This window comes from Notolepis coatsorum, assembly GCF_963971535.1.
Source record: "Notolepis coatsorum genome assembly, chromosome: 17".
Lineage (NCBI taxonomy): Eukaryota > Metazoa > Chordata > Actinopteri > Aulopiformes > Paralepididae > Notolepis > Notolepis coatsorum.
Genome location: NC_140181.1, coordinates 32,061,506 through 32,076,550, shown reverse-complemented (window position 1 = coordinate 32,076,550; position 15,045 = coordinate 32,061,506). Strand labels below are relative to the sequence as shown.

The 15,045-nt window shown below is 41.3% G+C and overlaps 1 protein-coding gene across 2 annotated transcripts in view; it reads left to right on the top strand.

Moving 5' to 3' along the window:
- LOC311243881 (protein NDRG3-like) overlaps positions 1–15,045 on the top strand; it is a 59,794-nt gene that overhangs the window by 21,169 nt on the left and 23,580 nt on the right. For both annotated transcript variants that reach the window (XM_084333258.1, XM_084333257.1), the window contains exons 6-7: positions 8,189–8,251; positions 10,069–10,129. In XM_084333258.1, the coding sequence (XP_084189384.1) occupies positions 8,189–8,251; positions 10,069–10,129 (124 nt within the window). The remainder of the gene's footprint in view (positions 1–8,188; positions 8,252–10,068; positions 10,130–15,045) is intronic.

Genomic DNA, 15,045 nt, shown 5'->3' with positions numbered 1-15,045 from the left:
TGATTTACAGAAGGCTACCGAAGCCTCCTTTGAGTGTTCGCTTTTAATTGCAAAAGCAAAGAAACCGCACAATATTGGCGAGCAGCTCATCAAACCAGCCTGCATCAAAATGGTTTAGAAACTGTGCGGCCCACAGGTGGCGGATAAACTAAAATCAGTACCACTCTCGAACAATGTAGTGAAATACCGAATTGATAAGATGTCAAGTGATTGCGAGCAGCAGCTGTCAGAAAAGCTTAGAAAGGGTCCATTTGCCATACAACTTGATGAAACTACAACTGTCGCAGACGAGGCTGTGCTCATCGTTTATGTGCAATATATTGAAAATGAGGATCTGAAGCAGGACATTCTCATGTCAGTCAACCTTACTACCACCACTCGAGGTGAGGATATTTTTACTGCAGTGGATTCTTACTTCATTCAACATAAATGCAAACCGTTCACCATTAGGGCCTGATTTGAGAGGATGAATACAGGATTTGAATATTGGCCAACATTTTGAAATACATAAGGTGCAAGATTAGATTTGTTGATTGAAGGCACAAGTCAAAGAAGCATAGTGGGTCTAATTATGATGCATATGCCTGTGTATAAGCAGTTTGTTATTAAAATGACAAAAAAAAGGTATTAAACCCAGCTAGGACAGATTCTCTCTGCTACTGATTGGAATTTCCTGTCTCATATTTAGTTTAATTTGTTGCATTGATTTGTTCCATAAATGCAAACCGTTCACCATTAGGGACTGATTTGAGAGGATGAATACAGGATTTGAATATTGGCCAAACATTTTGAAATGCATATGGTGCAAGATGAGATTTGTTGATTGAAGGCACAAGTTAAAGAAGCATAGTGGGTCTAATTGTGATGCATATGCCTGTGTATAAGCAGTTTGTTATTAAAATGACAAAAAAAAGGTATTAAACCCAGCTAGGACAGATTCTCTCTGCTACTGATTGGAATTTCCTGTCTCATATTTAGTTTAATTTGTTGCATTGATTTGTTCCATAAATGCAAACCGTTCACCATTAGGGCCTGATTTGAGAGGATGAATACAGCATTTGAATATTGGCCAAACATTTTGAAATGCATATGGTGCAAGATGAGATTTGTTGATTGAAGGCACAAGTCAAAGAAGCATAGTGGGTCTAATTGTGATGCATATGCCTGTGTATAAGCAGTTTGTTATTAAAATGAGAAAAAAAAAAGTATTTTATTGTATCTTATTAGGAGGGGGTCCGCGAATTTCATCAGAGATGTTTGGGGGTCCCTGGGGGGAAAAAGGTTGGGAACCACTGGTCTAATGTATAAGTATGTTTTCATCTCTTTCTGCAGCTTTCTCCAGAACGTGATCTATAGCCCCAAATGCATTATATTGATGATGCAATACAGTTTTATGGCAATCAGCGCGATATAAAAAATTCCAACTAGACGTACTTCTAGAAGTTACTACACATCATCTGATGTTGACCGGATGGGCTAGGGGGCGTTTATAATTCCGTGGGCAGCGTTATACCAATCATCTAATGTGGGTCAAATGTTGATCATAGCAGTTAGTATCGAAGACGGTAATTTTACACGCTAAAACTCACCCCAGTCTCCGCGCGCCGTTGGGCGATCATCGTAGAGTAGACATTTTATCATTATGGGATGTAGATTTACCCGGTCCATTTCCAGCTTGTATAATGGTATATACGTCCAAATCATGTTGTTTATCGAGTTATTGGCAATCGATCGCTGTGTATTGTGACGAGCTAGAATGCCGGGACCTATAGCGAGTGCCCGGAAGTAATACGGCCGTCCAGCACAACCTCTATGGCACTTCCTGTTAAGCGATTGCGCCGATCGGCCACCAGATGGCGCTCCTGAACCGCCAGAGAGCTCAGTGGGTCCTCCTGGTGGATCTCAGGCCAGCGGAGGGGACATATGAATCCGATCGCAGATTTTTGAAATATTGATATAAGGACGCTGTAAAGCGTCCTCCGGCAACTTGAGCATGGCCGGGAATGACGCTTTTAAGCGTTTTCCGGCAGTCAAAGTGTTAACAATCACTTTCCATCACAGACCTAAAATCTAGTTTTGCTTACATGCTTATATATTTCACATTAGACACGTTTGTAGAATAGTGTTCCGGGCTCTGCGGCTCTGCAGATATACTATTGGTTTCATTCAATGACCCGTTTACTTTTTTGCAAAGCATCGTGGGAGGACTAAAGGCCTCTACATGCTACAGCAACTTCAAAGCAACTGCAACACAACATCGGCGCGATTTCAACGCGGTTGTTGCAGAGGGTCTTGTAGACTGTACCTGTCTCCAAAATCTAATCTAAACAACTGTTGCGTTGATATTGCGTAGCAGTGATTGGTTGGTAGTGAATGGGGGCGGGGCTGTCATAGAATAATATTGGTCCCGCAGCGAGGAATACCATCCTCCATTGTTGTAGCCAGCAAGCTATGCTATCAATATTAGCTAAATAATTAGCGTCATAGCTGGCCTTTTTCTGAAAACCCAAGCACATATTGTTCCATAGCATATGTATGCCTTCAGTTGATCATGACAAATCCTCTCTTACCTTGACGATTAAAAAGCCTCCATAATTTAGTAAATAAAGCTGTAGCCAGCCAGCTAGCATTGATGCTATACAAAATGCTATCCACATTAGCTACATAGCTAACCAATTAAATACAATGGTATCCTGAGGTAACGTTAAATACAACGTTTGCTAGTCGAAATGACTGGACACACAGGGACAAGTTAAACATCAATCAATTAATTTATTCCAACAGGTAGTTTGAGCTGCATGTGAGCCGAGGTCTTTCTCTCCTCTCCATTGGAAACTAATGACGTTACGTTAGCTCGAAAAAGCACAGAACCGGCCGACAAAAGTTAAGCTGCTAGCAACAGACACTATAATACTTCCGGTCGGGGGATTTCAAAATAAAAGAGCGACGTCTAAAAGCACCGGAAATACGTTTATTTTGTACATTATCTAACATTAACACGAACCTAAACTAACTTTAGATTAGTTTAGGTTCGTGTAACGTTAGATATTGTAAAAAATAAACGTATTTACGGTGCTTTTAGATGTCGCTCTTTTATTTTGAAACCCCCCGCCCGGAAGTAAAAATTATGCTTATTTTTCTGCTTGTTATCAATGGGTTGGTTGAGAAGGGAAGTGTCATCTATCTAGGGAACCTAGCTACATACGGGGTACAATGTTACATAGGCTGTGCGTCGATGTTGCAGAAGCATAAAGCCTAGGCATCGGTTATGCCAAGACGAAGAGGATGTTCGGCAGATGGACTGAAGATGAAAGTTGGCTAGTAGCTTAGCTAAAGGCAGGGACGCCTATTGCTTATTAACAGCGAAGGAGTGCGCCGAATGCTTCCGCGTTTTCCCTGATTGGCTGCGACACGCCCCGCGGCAGGCGCGGCAACCGCGGAGCGGAGCGGCAGAGCTTGTGGCATTATTTAGCCGTAAACCGCCATGATTCTCATTCGAAGCTTAGCTCACCTGGCAGCGCGGCGGTCCTGCGGTCCTGCGGTCCCTTGGTTTCAAGTTCGAATCCCACAATTTTTAATTTTTTTTTTTAATTTTTTTTTTATAAATGTATTCTTTCGCCGGTTAAGGTTAGGCATGGTTAAGGTTAAGGTTAGGCATTGTTTCGGAGTTGGTTAAGGTTAGAAAGGTTAAGTTTAGGCGCTGTTAAGGAGCTGGTTAAGGTTAGAGTTTGTCTTAGAGAATGGCAATATTCTTTCTATGGTTAAGGTTAAGGTTAGGCATGGTTAAGGTTAAGGTTAGGCATTGTTTCGGAGTTGGTTAAGGTTAGAAAGGTTAAGTTTAGGCGCTGTTAAGGAGCTGGTTAAGGTTAGCGTTTGTCTTAGAGAATGGCAATAGACAGCCTATTTCCGCACTGCCGCTCTCTCGTGCTGCCGCGGTCACATGGTCACATTGTCACATTCTTGCACTCCTCCGCTGTTAAAAAGCAACACGCGGCAGGGACAGCTAACTAGCGTTATCGAGTGCTAACGTGTGGCAGATAAACTAGGAACAGACTCCCAAGTTCATCCCAACGGGGCGGACAATATCATGGGACTGGTGAACTTTGTCATCTCCACGGTCATCTCCTTCCTCTTGGACCTGATTCTGCGTTAGGGTGAGTTTTTAATGCAATCTATTCTGTTCCCGCCGTGGATCTCTCTCTCTCGCTCTCGCGCGCGCTCTCTCTCGCTCTCGCGCGCGCTCTCTCTCGCTCTCGCGCGCGCTCTCTCTCGCTCTTGCGCACGCTCTCTCTCTCTCGCGTGCGCAAATCTGCATGTCGTGCTTGAAAAATTAACCTGGGTTTAAGCTTGCTTATCAGGTTCCAGGGGTGTTTTATGCATTTTCCCTGTTACTGCCAGGTGTACAATTGTACAGGTGCATTGCCATTAAGCCTTGGGCAGCGCTATTATTTAAGAATACGTTGACTGTATCATATGCCCAGCCTCGGGCAGCGCTATTATTTAAGAATATGTTGACTGTATGCCCAGCCTCGGGCAGTGCTATTATTTAAGAATACGTTGACTGTATGCAAAAAAATATAAAAAATAATCAATTATTAATAATAAAAAAATATATATATATTATATTAATTATTATTATTATATATTTTTTTACCTTTTTAGGGGGGGGGGGGGGGGGCCTCGCGTTTAAATCTCGCACAGGCCCTCGCATTTCTCCCAGACGGCACTGCCGACAGGATGTCAGTGTGCCTTCATAATTTGTCCTTCCGCCTCGTCCAGTCTTGTTTGCTTTTTTTAATTCCTCTTTGATATCGTCGAGTTGTTTCTTGTTGTCTCTTCTAAAGTCTCTCAGTTCTTTGAGTATCATACCTCAGTCTGCTGCGTTATCCTCGTTGCTATCATAGCTAGCCTCAACAGGGGAGCCGCTCCCACTTTGCAACTTCATTTTGCAACTTTAGCTGCGCTTGTTCCTTTTCTTTTCTCCTAGCGGTAATTTCTGCCCTCTTTATTTAGTTAGTAAAGTTATTTTTTTAAGTAAAATTTCATCATTGAGGGGCTTTTAATTAGCTTTTGAACAGGAGCTCTTTCTTCATGCTGCCATTCCGTCAGTGTCTATAAGGGAAGTCCAGAACAGACGACATCTTTATAGAATAGGGTTTCAAATGATCAGAATTTGGCCTGTGCCAAAGCAAGAAATATGGTTTAATATGAACTAAAATCAATAACATAACAATTCTAGACAGCCAACCTTTGTTTATTCAATAGAATAAACTAGAAATTACTGTTGTATTTGATTATGCATGACTAGAATTGACAGCTATGTAGAACTGAGAATTAGATTTGCAGTCCATCTATGCTATGGTGTTCCAGGGAATATCTCTCGCCCGTTCTCATCACCTCTCTCACGCGGTTAAAACCTTTGTGACACAAACTTCTGATGTGAAAAATGCACCAGATTGATAGTTCTATTGTTTTTCCTTTTGATGTGTATAATGTTATAATTTCACCTCAAGTGTAATAATACAAATCTGTTCCACCAGGGAGTCAAACTCCAAAATCGAACGCCCTCGCCATCTGCTGAAATATTGACGGATTTACAAACGGGTTGGTTTGCTATAAACATCAAAGATGTAGTTATGATACTGCATACTTATAAAAAAAAATAAAAATTTAAAGATGTTTTTTTTTACAAACCGCTTGAATCATAGCCACGTTAACACTTTAGTTGCCAAAGGACGAGTTTAGGCGTCCTTCCCCGCCATGCTCAAGTTGCCGAAGACGCCGTAACTCGTCTTTGATATCAATATTTCAAAAATCTGTGATCGGAATCATATTTCCTTTCCGGGGCCCTGAGACACAAGTGTGATCTCCTCTCAATCCTCTAGCGGTTCAAGACCGCCATCTGGTGGCCGATCGGCAGATCGAAAAAACGGATGTTACCTTTAACCCGGCAGGACTCACTCCATATGTGGTCCGGGCACTCGCTAATGTTAGAGAGACTCAGTCTTCACACAGTGAACATCGATCGCTGCAAATAACTCGAAAAAACAACATGATTTGGACGTATATATTATTATACAACCTGGAAATGGACCGAGTATTTCAACATCCCATAATGGAAAACTGTCTACCCCACGCTGATCGCCCAACGGCCCGCGGAGACTGGGGTGAGTTTTAGCATGTAAAATTACCGTGTTCGACACTAACTGCTATGATGAACATTTGACCCACATTAGATGAATGGTATAACGCTGCCCACGGAATTATAAACGCCCCTCGCCCATCCGGTCAACATCAGATGACGTGTAGTAACTTCCAGAAGTCCGTCCAGTTGGATTTCTTTATATCGCGCCGATTGTTATCAAACTGTATTTGATCATCAATATAATGCATTTGGGGCTATAAATCACGTTCTGGAGAAAGCTGCAGAAAGAGATGAAAACATACTTATACTTTAGATCATATTTTAGTATGAATATGTGAATGAAAAAGTTTAACGTTCATACACCCTGAACAATACATATAGGACATTGAATGGGCCCTAATAATGGCAATTTAGCAATAGAATTTAAAAAGTTATAGCCCTGCAAAGAAGGGGAACTTCTCCATGTTAAATAGAGCTGGCAACGGATGGTATATCATGAATTTAACCTTAGGCAATCAAAGTGTTAATAATGCTTGTAATAAACCAAACCGTTTGTAAATCCGTCAATATTTCAGCGAGTTATGAGTATTTTTGTCTGTGCAGCTCACTCACTCTCACTCAAGGCTGACCTGCGCAAGATGGCGGCGGTTCAGTGACGTCGCTCTCCATTGGCCGGCAGCGCGGGCAAGCTATCTAGTGTTCTATATCTATGGCGCATGCTATGTCTGTAGTCGCGTTTTGATTACGTCATTACAACAACAAGTTATTTGACATTCGGTCATATATTTTTGGTGCTAAAACCCTTTCGGCCGAAAGAGCCTTTTTAACCATTTTCGGCCGATAATTTTCGGTGCATCCCTAATTTATAGGCCTGATATTCTATATTCATATTTAATATTGAATGTGTCCGGATGGCAAAATTCAGTACTGTATACTATCTACAGAAACTCCTGTAAATCATCTGCCCTTTGTTCATTTGCTTAGATATTTAGTACACTTGATCTCAAGAAGGTGCTGAATGAATTGAATTTAAAGGGGAACTATCTTATAAATGGCCTTTTTGAGTGTTTAGCATTGTTTCCTAGCTATGTGAACTTATATTAATATGATCTATGTCTCAAAATTCTCATATTGGCGCATTCTTCCAATTCACCTCTCACAATATTCACCCTCACTGAACTGAGTCATTTGAAAATGTGCGCGATATGTGATGTCAGAAAGACACCGCTGCATGATAATGTTCAGGCGGCGGGGCCGTGGCGCAGTGGTTTAGGAGCCCAGGCTCAAAACGGCTCGAGATCTTGAGGTAGAAAAATGCTGTTTTTGAGGACTTGATTAGAAATACAAAACAATGAATAAAAAAAAATATATATATTACAGAGGTGTTCCATAGACTCACAGGAATTGTGTAAAAGTGCCCAAATAGTGAAAGAAATAGTCAAATAGTTCCCCTTTAATGAATTTTTCACTTTTGGTCAATGTTAGCATGGTGTTATTCACCGTCAAAGATGGGGAATTTTTTTTTATATTCTCCTTTGGTTCATTACAATGTACTCAAGCATAGTAACAGACACAATATTTCTGACACTGGGAATACATTCCTTGAGGTCCATAAATGTCCCTAGATACCAAGAACATGCAAATGGACCTTGTAGAAGTGGAGCAATTTTCCATTTACTTGAGTGTGTACTTTTAGGCGTATTTTCTGAAAATATGGCTAGGGCTTAACAGGTTAACAGCTGCAGGACATTTTAAGCCTCAGAACTCAAAATCTTCCCGAATACCAATGTTTAATAAGCCACAGCTGGTGAAATATTTGCTCAAATAATACCTTGTTTTGAGGCTCTGCGTCTGTACTCTATCACTTAAAAAATCGAAAATGTTGAATTTCAAAATGGGCCCCTCAAGTATATGCTTGGAGACGCATACAGAAACATATGGATGTAATATATTTATTAATCCTCTTTCTGTTATTCTCTCTCTCTCTCTCTCTCTCTCTCTCTCTCTCTCTCTCTCTCTCTCTCTCTCTCTCTCTGTGTGTAGGTACCAGTATCCCACCATGGATGAACTAGCAGAGATGTTGCCATGTGTTCTCTCACAGTTACAGTAAGTACAGATGGATAGATAGCGCTGTTGTTCCCAGGGTAAAGAGTGTTATTATCTCCTCCAGGCAGAAGAAGTCTGGGGGGGAGATCATGTAATCGGTCCGGTGTGTGTGTATTCGTCTGTCCGCAGCAAGTCTTGCAAACTATTGTCGTTGATATATCTGTGCATTAAAAACATTTAGGAATACGTTTCCATCATTGTCCATTGAAATAAGCCTTGCCCCTTTTTTATATCATGAACCTTTAACATTGGTTGCCAGCCGGATATGACTATTTATTGCTTGGATGCCAGCACGTTAATCAATGGGAGGACGAGCACATTTGCGAGCGATTAAACTATATCTTAAATTATGGCTATGTGTCTAATACACCCGTCGCTTATCAATGACTTGCTTGCAGTCGACATGTACGAAACGGATTGTTTTTTCATCAGTACATTTCCGTTTGATAGCGTTTTGAATACGAGTATAGTTTTGGAGATTTCTAGAAAGAAAAAAAGATTCCGCGAAAATAGCCATTTACTGGAATACACAAAACACGTTGTCATTTTCCGGCTGATTTTATGAATAGTTTTCAAATAAACGCTAGATTATCGAGAGTATTTGTGTTCTTATGCACGATACAAAAGCGGGCTGAAAAATCATTTATTCGTGCCGCGCTCAGCGCCTAACGCCACACACACACACACACACGCACGTTGTGAACGCTGTGAAAAACAACTCTGATTAACCCAAAACTGGTAACATAGATTCCTTACCTCAGATCAGATGTTCTGCAAAAAGATTAATCCAATTCCTGATCGCCATTCCAAATATTGATCGCGTTTATTGATCCAACGTTATAGTCCGAAACGCATAATCGAAAGCTGCTCCGAGCCTCGCCAGTGAATCTGGTAACAGACACTGCTTGCCAGAGATGGGGAAACCCTGGACCGGAGTTTTTCTCTGATGCACTTTTTCACTCAATCCAATCCAATGATGTGCATTACCATCCGGGAGACGATAGGGGGCTGTATTTTCCCTTTTCGAGCTCAGAGCCATTCCCAATGATAATGTCAGGCTGGACGGATGAAAAATGTATGGATATCGCTAATAAAAGAAATAACGATTAAATAATGAGAAATCTCGTTATTGGCAACCAACACATGGCAGCCAATAATGAGAAATCTCGTTGTTGGCAACCAATGTGTTAATGGGAGGTGTCAATGAACTCGATATAGACTACTGCTTTAATTAACCATGCCTCCTATACTTTAGTGTGTAATAATGTATATCATAGTGCAGGAAGATCTGCTCTTATTGATTTATATTTGCCCCGCCCCCTACACTTACACTTACAGTAAGCCCTGCCTAACGTGTAGGCTACTGTTGTCCTTGGTAGGCTAATGACTTGTCAAAACAGCATTTCTTTCTTTCCTGCAGACAGAGGATGATCTCTGTGTATGCTGTGTGAGTGTGTTTGGATACCAGTAATTATACTTAATGGTAATGAGATGGTCTGCATTTGTTAAATATTGTTTGTTTGCTCTGTGAGACTGCCGCCTGGTGGAGATTTGAGCTCTACTGAGTGCACCTTTTATAATTTGTATTCAATAAATAAATCAATACTATTGCAATAGATAGATAGATAGATACTATAGATAGATTTTCATAAAAAACTAATTTAACTCTAAAGGCAACTAACGTTTCCCTCATTTACAGTCACCTTGAGTGTATATACATAAATAAGAGTGTATAGATAGATGGATATATATATATATATGATAAATACATAGATAGATAAATGGATGTGTTATTGCTGTTCATCTGTGGTTCCCAGGATAAAGAGTGTTATTGGTATTGGAGTAGGAGCTGGAGCCTTCATCCTGTCTAAGCTGGCTGTGAGTACCAACACATCTCAATCACAAATGTAATGTAATTAGTGATGGGACTCGATTAAAAATGTTAATCGAATTAATTCAAGACTTTATAGTTAATTAATCTAAATTAATCACATTTTAATCGCATATCAATATTTGATGCGAAAAGCAACATTTAAAAATTCAGAGGAATTTTGGTATATGAGTGAATCAATGAATACTAGGGGTGTAACGGTACACGGAAGCCACGGTTCGGTACGTACCTCTGTTTTGGGGTCACGGTTCGGTACGAGTTCGATACAATAGGAAAACAATATTTATGATTATTATATATTTATAATAATTATTATTATATATAATTATTTCTTATTAAGTTATACTTAGTTTCACTTAGGCTTACTGCGGTAGTCAGTCAGTGATAACGGTGTCATTCTGTGTTCAGGAATCCACTTGAGTAAATTAATTGCCTACTGCCCCCACCCCCCACCGTTGTATAGTTTCACTTTCACTTCTAGTAGATTTTACTTCACGTGATGCAGAGAAAAACTAGAGAAGAGATGCCATGTTACACAACAACAATATTATCGGAGCTATCAATAATGTTATCGGGATGACGTCATAATTGCTGGTATCGGCCCGATAATTATCGTGCATCCCTAATAATAGTCTATAAACACAGTAAACACTACACAAAGTGTGCTCCAAAGCACTTTTGGTAAAAAAGGAAAAATCTAGCACCCTCAAAAACCACTCCAAATCAGTTGAAACGGTGAGTACTCAAGTAATCAATTATTCACGCCCATCCCTAACACACACTAAGACCTAGCTTATTGGCTAATATGTTAGGCTTCAGCAGTAACAGAATTCCTATGCTTCTGTGCACTCACAAACAATAAATTAAACTGTCACTACTAACAACTGCCAGTGTGCTTCAAGGTCCTTGACCTGGCATACCATGCAGCAAGGGGAACGGCTCCCTCCTACCTCCAGTCAATAGTCTAACTATACACCCTCACGACCCCTACACTCTGCATCTTCTGGCCGCTTCAGACCCACTTCTATCCAAGCTCCTGCAGGGTCATGAAACAAAGCGGGCTATTCTCAGTCCTCGCTCCACAATGGTGGAACGAACTCCCCACCACAGTCAGGACTCAGGACAGCTGAAACCTCAATAATAAAAACACACCTCTTCAATCAATATCTGATATAATATCTGAAAAATAATCTGTAAATCGCTTTGGATAAAAGCGTCAGCTAAATGTCTAAATTGTCAATTCTGTATAGACTTGGTGAGTCACGTGATGGTTGTAAAACACACCTGGTTCCAGACATTTACGGTGGCCAGTTTTGAATTGCAGCCTCCCGTAGGTGCTCTTTGAGAGCGGTTTTGAATGTGGGTAGGGATTAAAAAAAAATCCCGCTGTGGATAGGGCGTTCCACATTGTTGTGGCATAATTGCGAAACGTGTTGTTTAGTCCCTTGTTTGTGCCGAATCTGGGTTGCACATGATTTGTGGAACTCGCTCTGATGTTGTGGGCGTGGTATTCACTGACCTTTGGGAAGTATTTCGACATGTACATGGGTACCTGAGTGGTGTAGTGTATCTTGTAGACCAGGCCCATTGCAAGTTGCTGTACTCTGTCGTCTACTCTAAGCCATCCTAGGTAGTCAAAGTGGGCAGGGGTGAGGTGGGTTTTAGGAGTAAGGTCAAGCAGTAGTCTGACCAGTTTGTTTTGTGATGTTTGTAATCTTGTTTTTAGCGCCTTTGAGGTGCTTTGGTACCATGAGTTGCAAGCATAGTCGTAGTACCCATGAATGAGTGCTCCTGCCAGAGTCTTCAGGGTATTCTTGTTTACCAGATAGGAGATCTTGTACAAGAATCTAGTTTGTTGGTTGACTTTTTTGATTACATTGGATGCCATTTTGTCACATGAAAGATTTGCCTCTAGGATGGAACCCAGGTATGTAATTTCATCTTTCCTTGTGACAATATTGTCACCCACTGTAACTGAGAAGCCGTCGGTCTTGCTGAGTTTGTTATTTGATCCGAAGAGAATGGACTCTGTTTTACCCAGGTGTAATGATAGTTTCTTATCAGCGAGCCAGGTGCAGATTCTGCCAAGTTCCGAGCTGAGGGTTTTTTCAACCTGTAACTTGTTCTTGTCAGAGACCAGCAGGGCTGAGTCGTCCGCGAACAAGAACAAGTTGCAGTCACAAGCTGACGACATGTAATAGAACCGTAACGGTCCTAGTATGCTTCCTTGTGGAACACCACAGCTCACTGGGAGGGGGGGGGGGGATAGATTACCATTTTAGCTTGTCAATCAGAATGGAGTGATTGACAGTGTCGAAGGCCTTTTGTAGGTCCAGCATGACCATGCCGCAGTATTTTCCCGCGTCCACCTCTTGTTTGATGTGGTCGTTCAAATAGAGAAGGCATGTGTCAGTGGAGGAGTTTATCAAGGTAGCAGGTTTATTTTTTTTTGATCCACTTTTTCTCCCATTTTCTATATTTTTCTCCCATCCCAATTTCGTATCATCCAATTCAACCCTCCCCTGTCACAAACGCTGTTTCTTGCCTCCCACAAGCCGGCTGCAATGTGGACTAAGTCATACATAGCACAAGTCCCCTCCGGTATTTGAGGTAACAGCAGTCGCATCTTTTCACCTGCGCAGCTCGATCTCTCAGTGGCGAGGAGTAACGCGTGGGAGGCTCACGCTGCCCCCGACACTTCCTGATTCTACTGCGCAGGCGCACCAACCGACGTGTAGGAGTCGCTGTCCACAACGCCCGATCCCCACCCATCAGTTTCCCACCCCCTAATACGGCCAATGTGTATTAGTATGAACGACCAGCTAAACTGAAAGCAATGTGGAGCGCTGGGCTCGAACGGGCAAGCCCAGCGTCTCCGTCATTAGTGGTGAGCGCCTTGCCCACTACGCCACGTAGCCGCCTTCAAGGTAGCAGGTTTATATGGTCTTTTACCATAGGAGTTTATCAAGGTAGCAGGTTTATATGGTCGTTTACCATAGGAGTTTATCAAGGTAGAAGGTTTATATGGTCGTTTACCATAGGAGTTTATCAAGGTAGCAGGTTTATATGGTTTTTTACCATAGGAGTTTATCAAGGTAGCAGGTTTATATGGTCGTTTACCATAGGAGTTTATCAAGGTAGCAGGTTTAGATGGCTCCACTTATTCAATTGATCTGATGGCAGCATAGTTGAGCATAATTAAATGAGATCTGAGTCTTTAGTTTTTATATTTGAGAAAAACTAGAAAAGGGTCATGGGTACAAGACTGTGTGCCTATAATGCAACTGAATCTTTACTTGTTTCCATGGTAACTACTACAGTACACTACCCATATATAATATATGCCTCAGCATTTTAAGACCAGTCTTGAGCTAACACTGCAGAGTTGAAAGGACCATGTTACGAAACCAAAATAGTCAAAACAACAGACAGAATACACTATTGGAATGATATACTCATGATTACCTGACTTGTTTTGAAAAGCCGTAGTTTTCATGTTTTGAACATTTTATTCATAGCTACAATGAAAACGAAGATGGCAGGAATGCCATGAAAACGGACAAGAATGACTCAAGTAGTTGTGCTCTTGTGATTGGTCAAAGCTTGCCGAGGCATTATGGGTACTGTAGTGGAAAGAAGTAAAGTTTATGATACAAAACACATTTTCTCAAAGATTAACACTTTGGTCGCCAGGCTTATATTCTTAATATACCATCCTCCGCCAGCTCTATTTGTCTATGGAGAAGTTCCCCTTCTTTGCAGGGCTATAACTTTTTAAATTGTATTGCTAAATTGACATTACTATGGCCCATTCAACATCAAGTATCTATTGTTCAGGGTGTAGCAACGTTATACTTTTTCATTCACATATTCATACTAAAATACGGTCTAAAGTATAAGTATGTTTTTATCGTTTTCTGCAGCTTTCTCCAGAACGTGATTTATAGCCCCAAATGCATTATATTGATGATCAAATACAGTTTGATAGGAATCTGCGCGAGATAAAAAATTTCAAATGGACGTGCTTCTAGAAGTTACTACTGATCATCTGATGTTGACCGGATGGGGGGGGGGGGTCGTTTATAATTCCGTGGCCAACGTTCGATGATTCATCTAGTGTGGGTGATATGATCATTAGAGCAGTTAGTATCGAACACGTTAAAAAATAACGCTGAATCTTACCGTAGCTTCCTCATAGCGTTGGGCGATGAGCGTGGAACAGAAACATTCCTATTATGGGATGTAGAAATATGTGATCCATTTCCAGGTTGTATAATAGTATATACGTCCAAATCATGTTGTTTATCGAGTTATTGGTAACGGATTGCTATCCGTTGTGTCTAGCTCGAGTCCTGGGACTATTGGCGAGTGATCGGACCGAATTGGAATGAGCACCAGCTTCCATTTCCTGTTTCCGCTCTGGGCGATCCGCCGATCTGCCACCAGATGGCGCTCTTGAACCGTTGGAGAGTTGAGAGGGGATCAACAGTAAATCTCAAGTCTCCGGGGGAGAAATATGATTTCGATCACAGATTTTTGAAATATTGATATCAAAGACGTGGTACGGCGTCTTTGGCAGAATGAGCATGGCGGGGAATGACGTGGTACGGCGTTTTTGGCGACCATAGTGTTAAGTTACATTTACCGTTTATTGGTTGTAAGTTAGTAACATTATAAGAATTAAATAATATATACCTCTGTCAAAGATTATGAACCTACACAATACGGTTTGGCTGTAATACTCATAGTTTAAGATGGGCTACAATGAACGATGGAGGCAGCCAAGCAAGGGACCTAGTTAGGGCTTCAGTGCCTTACTCACTTCAACACGCTACCGGGAGGAGCTAGGATCGAACTGGGAACCTTCAGATTACCAGATGAGCGTTCTACCTCCTGAGACACT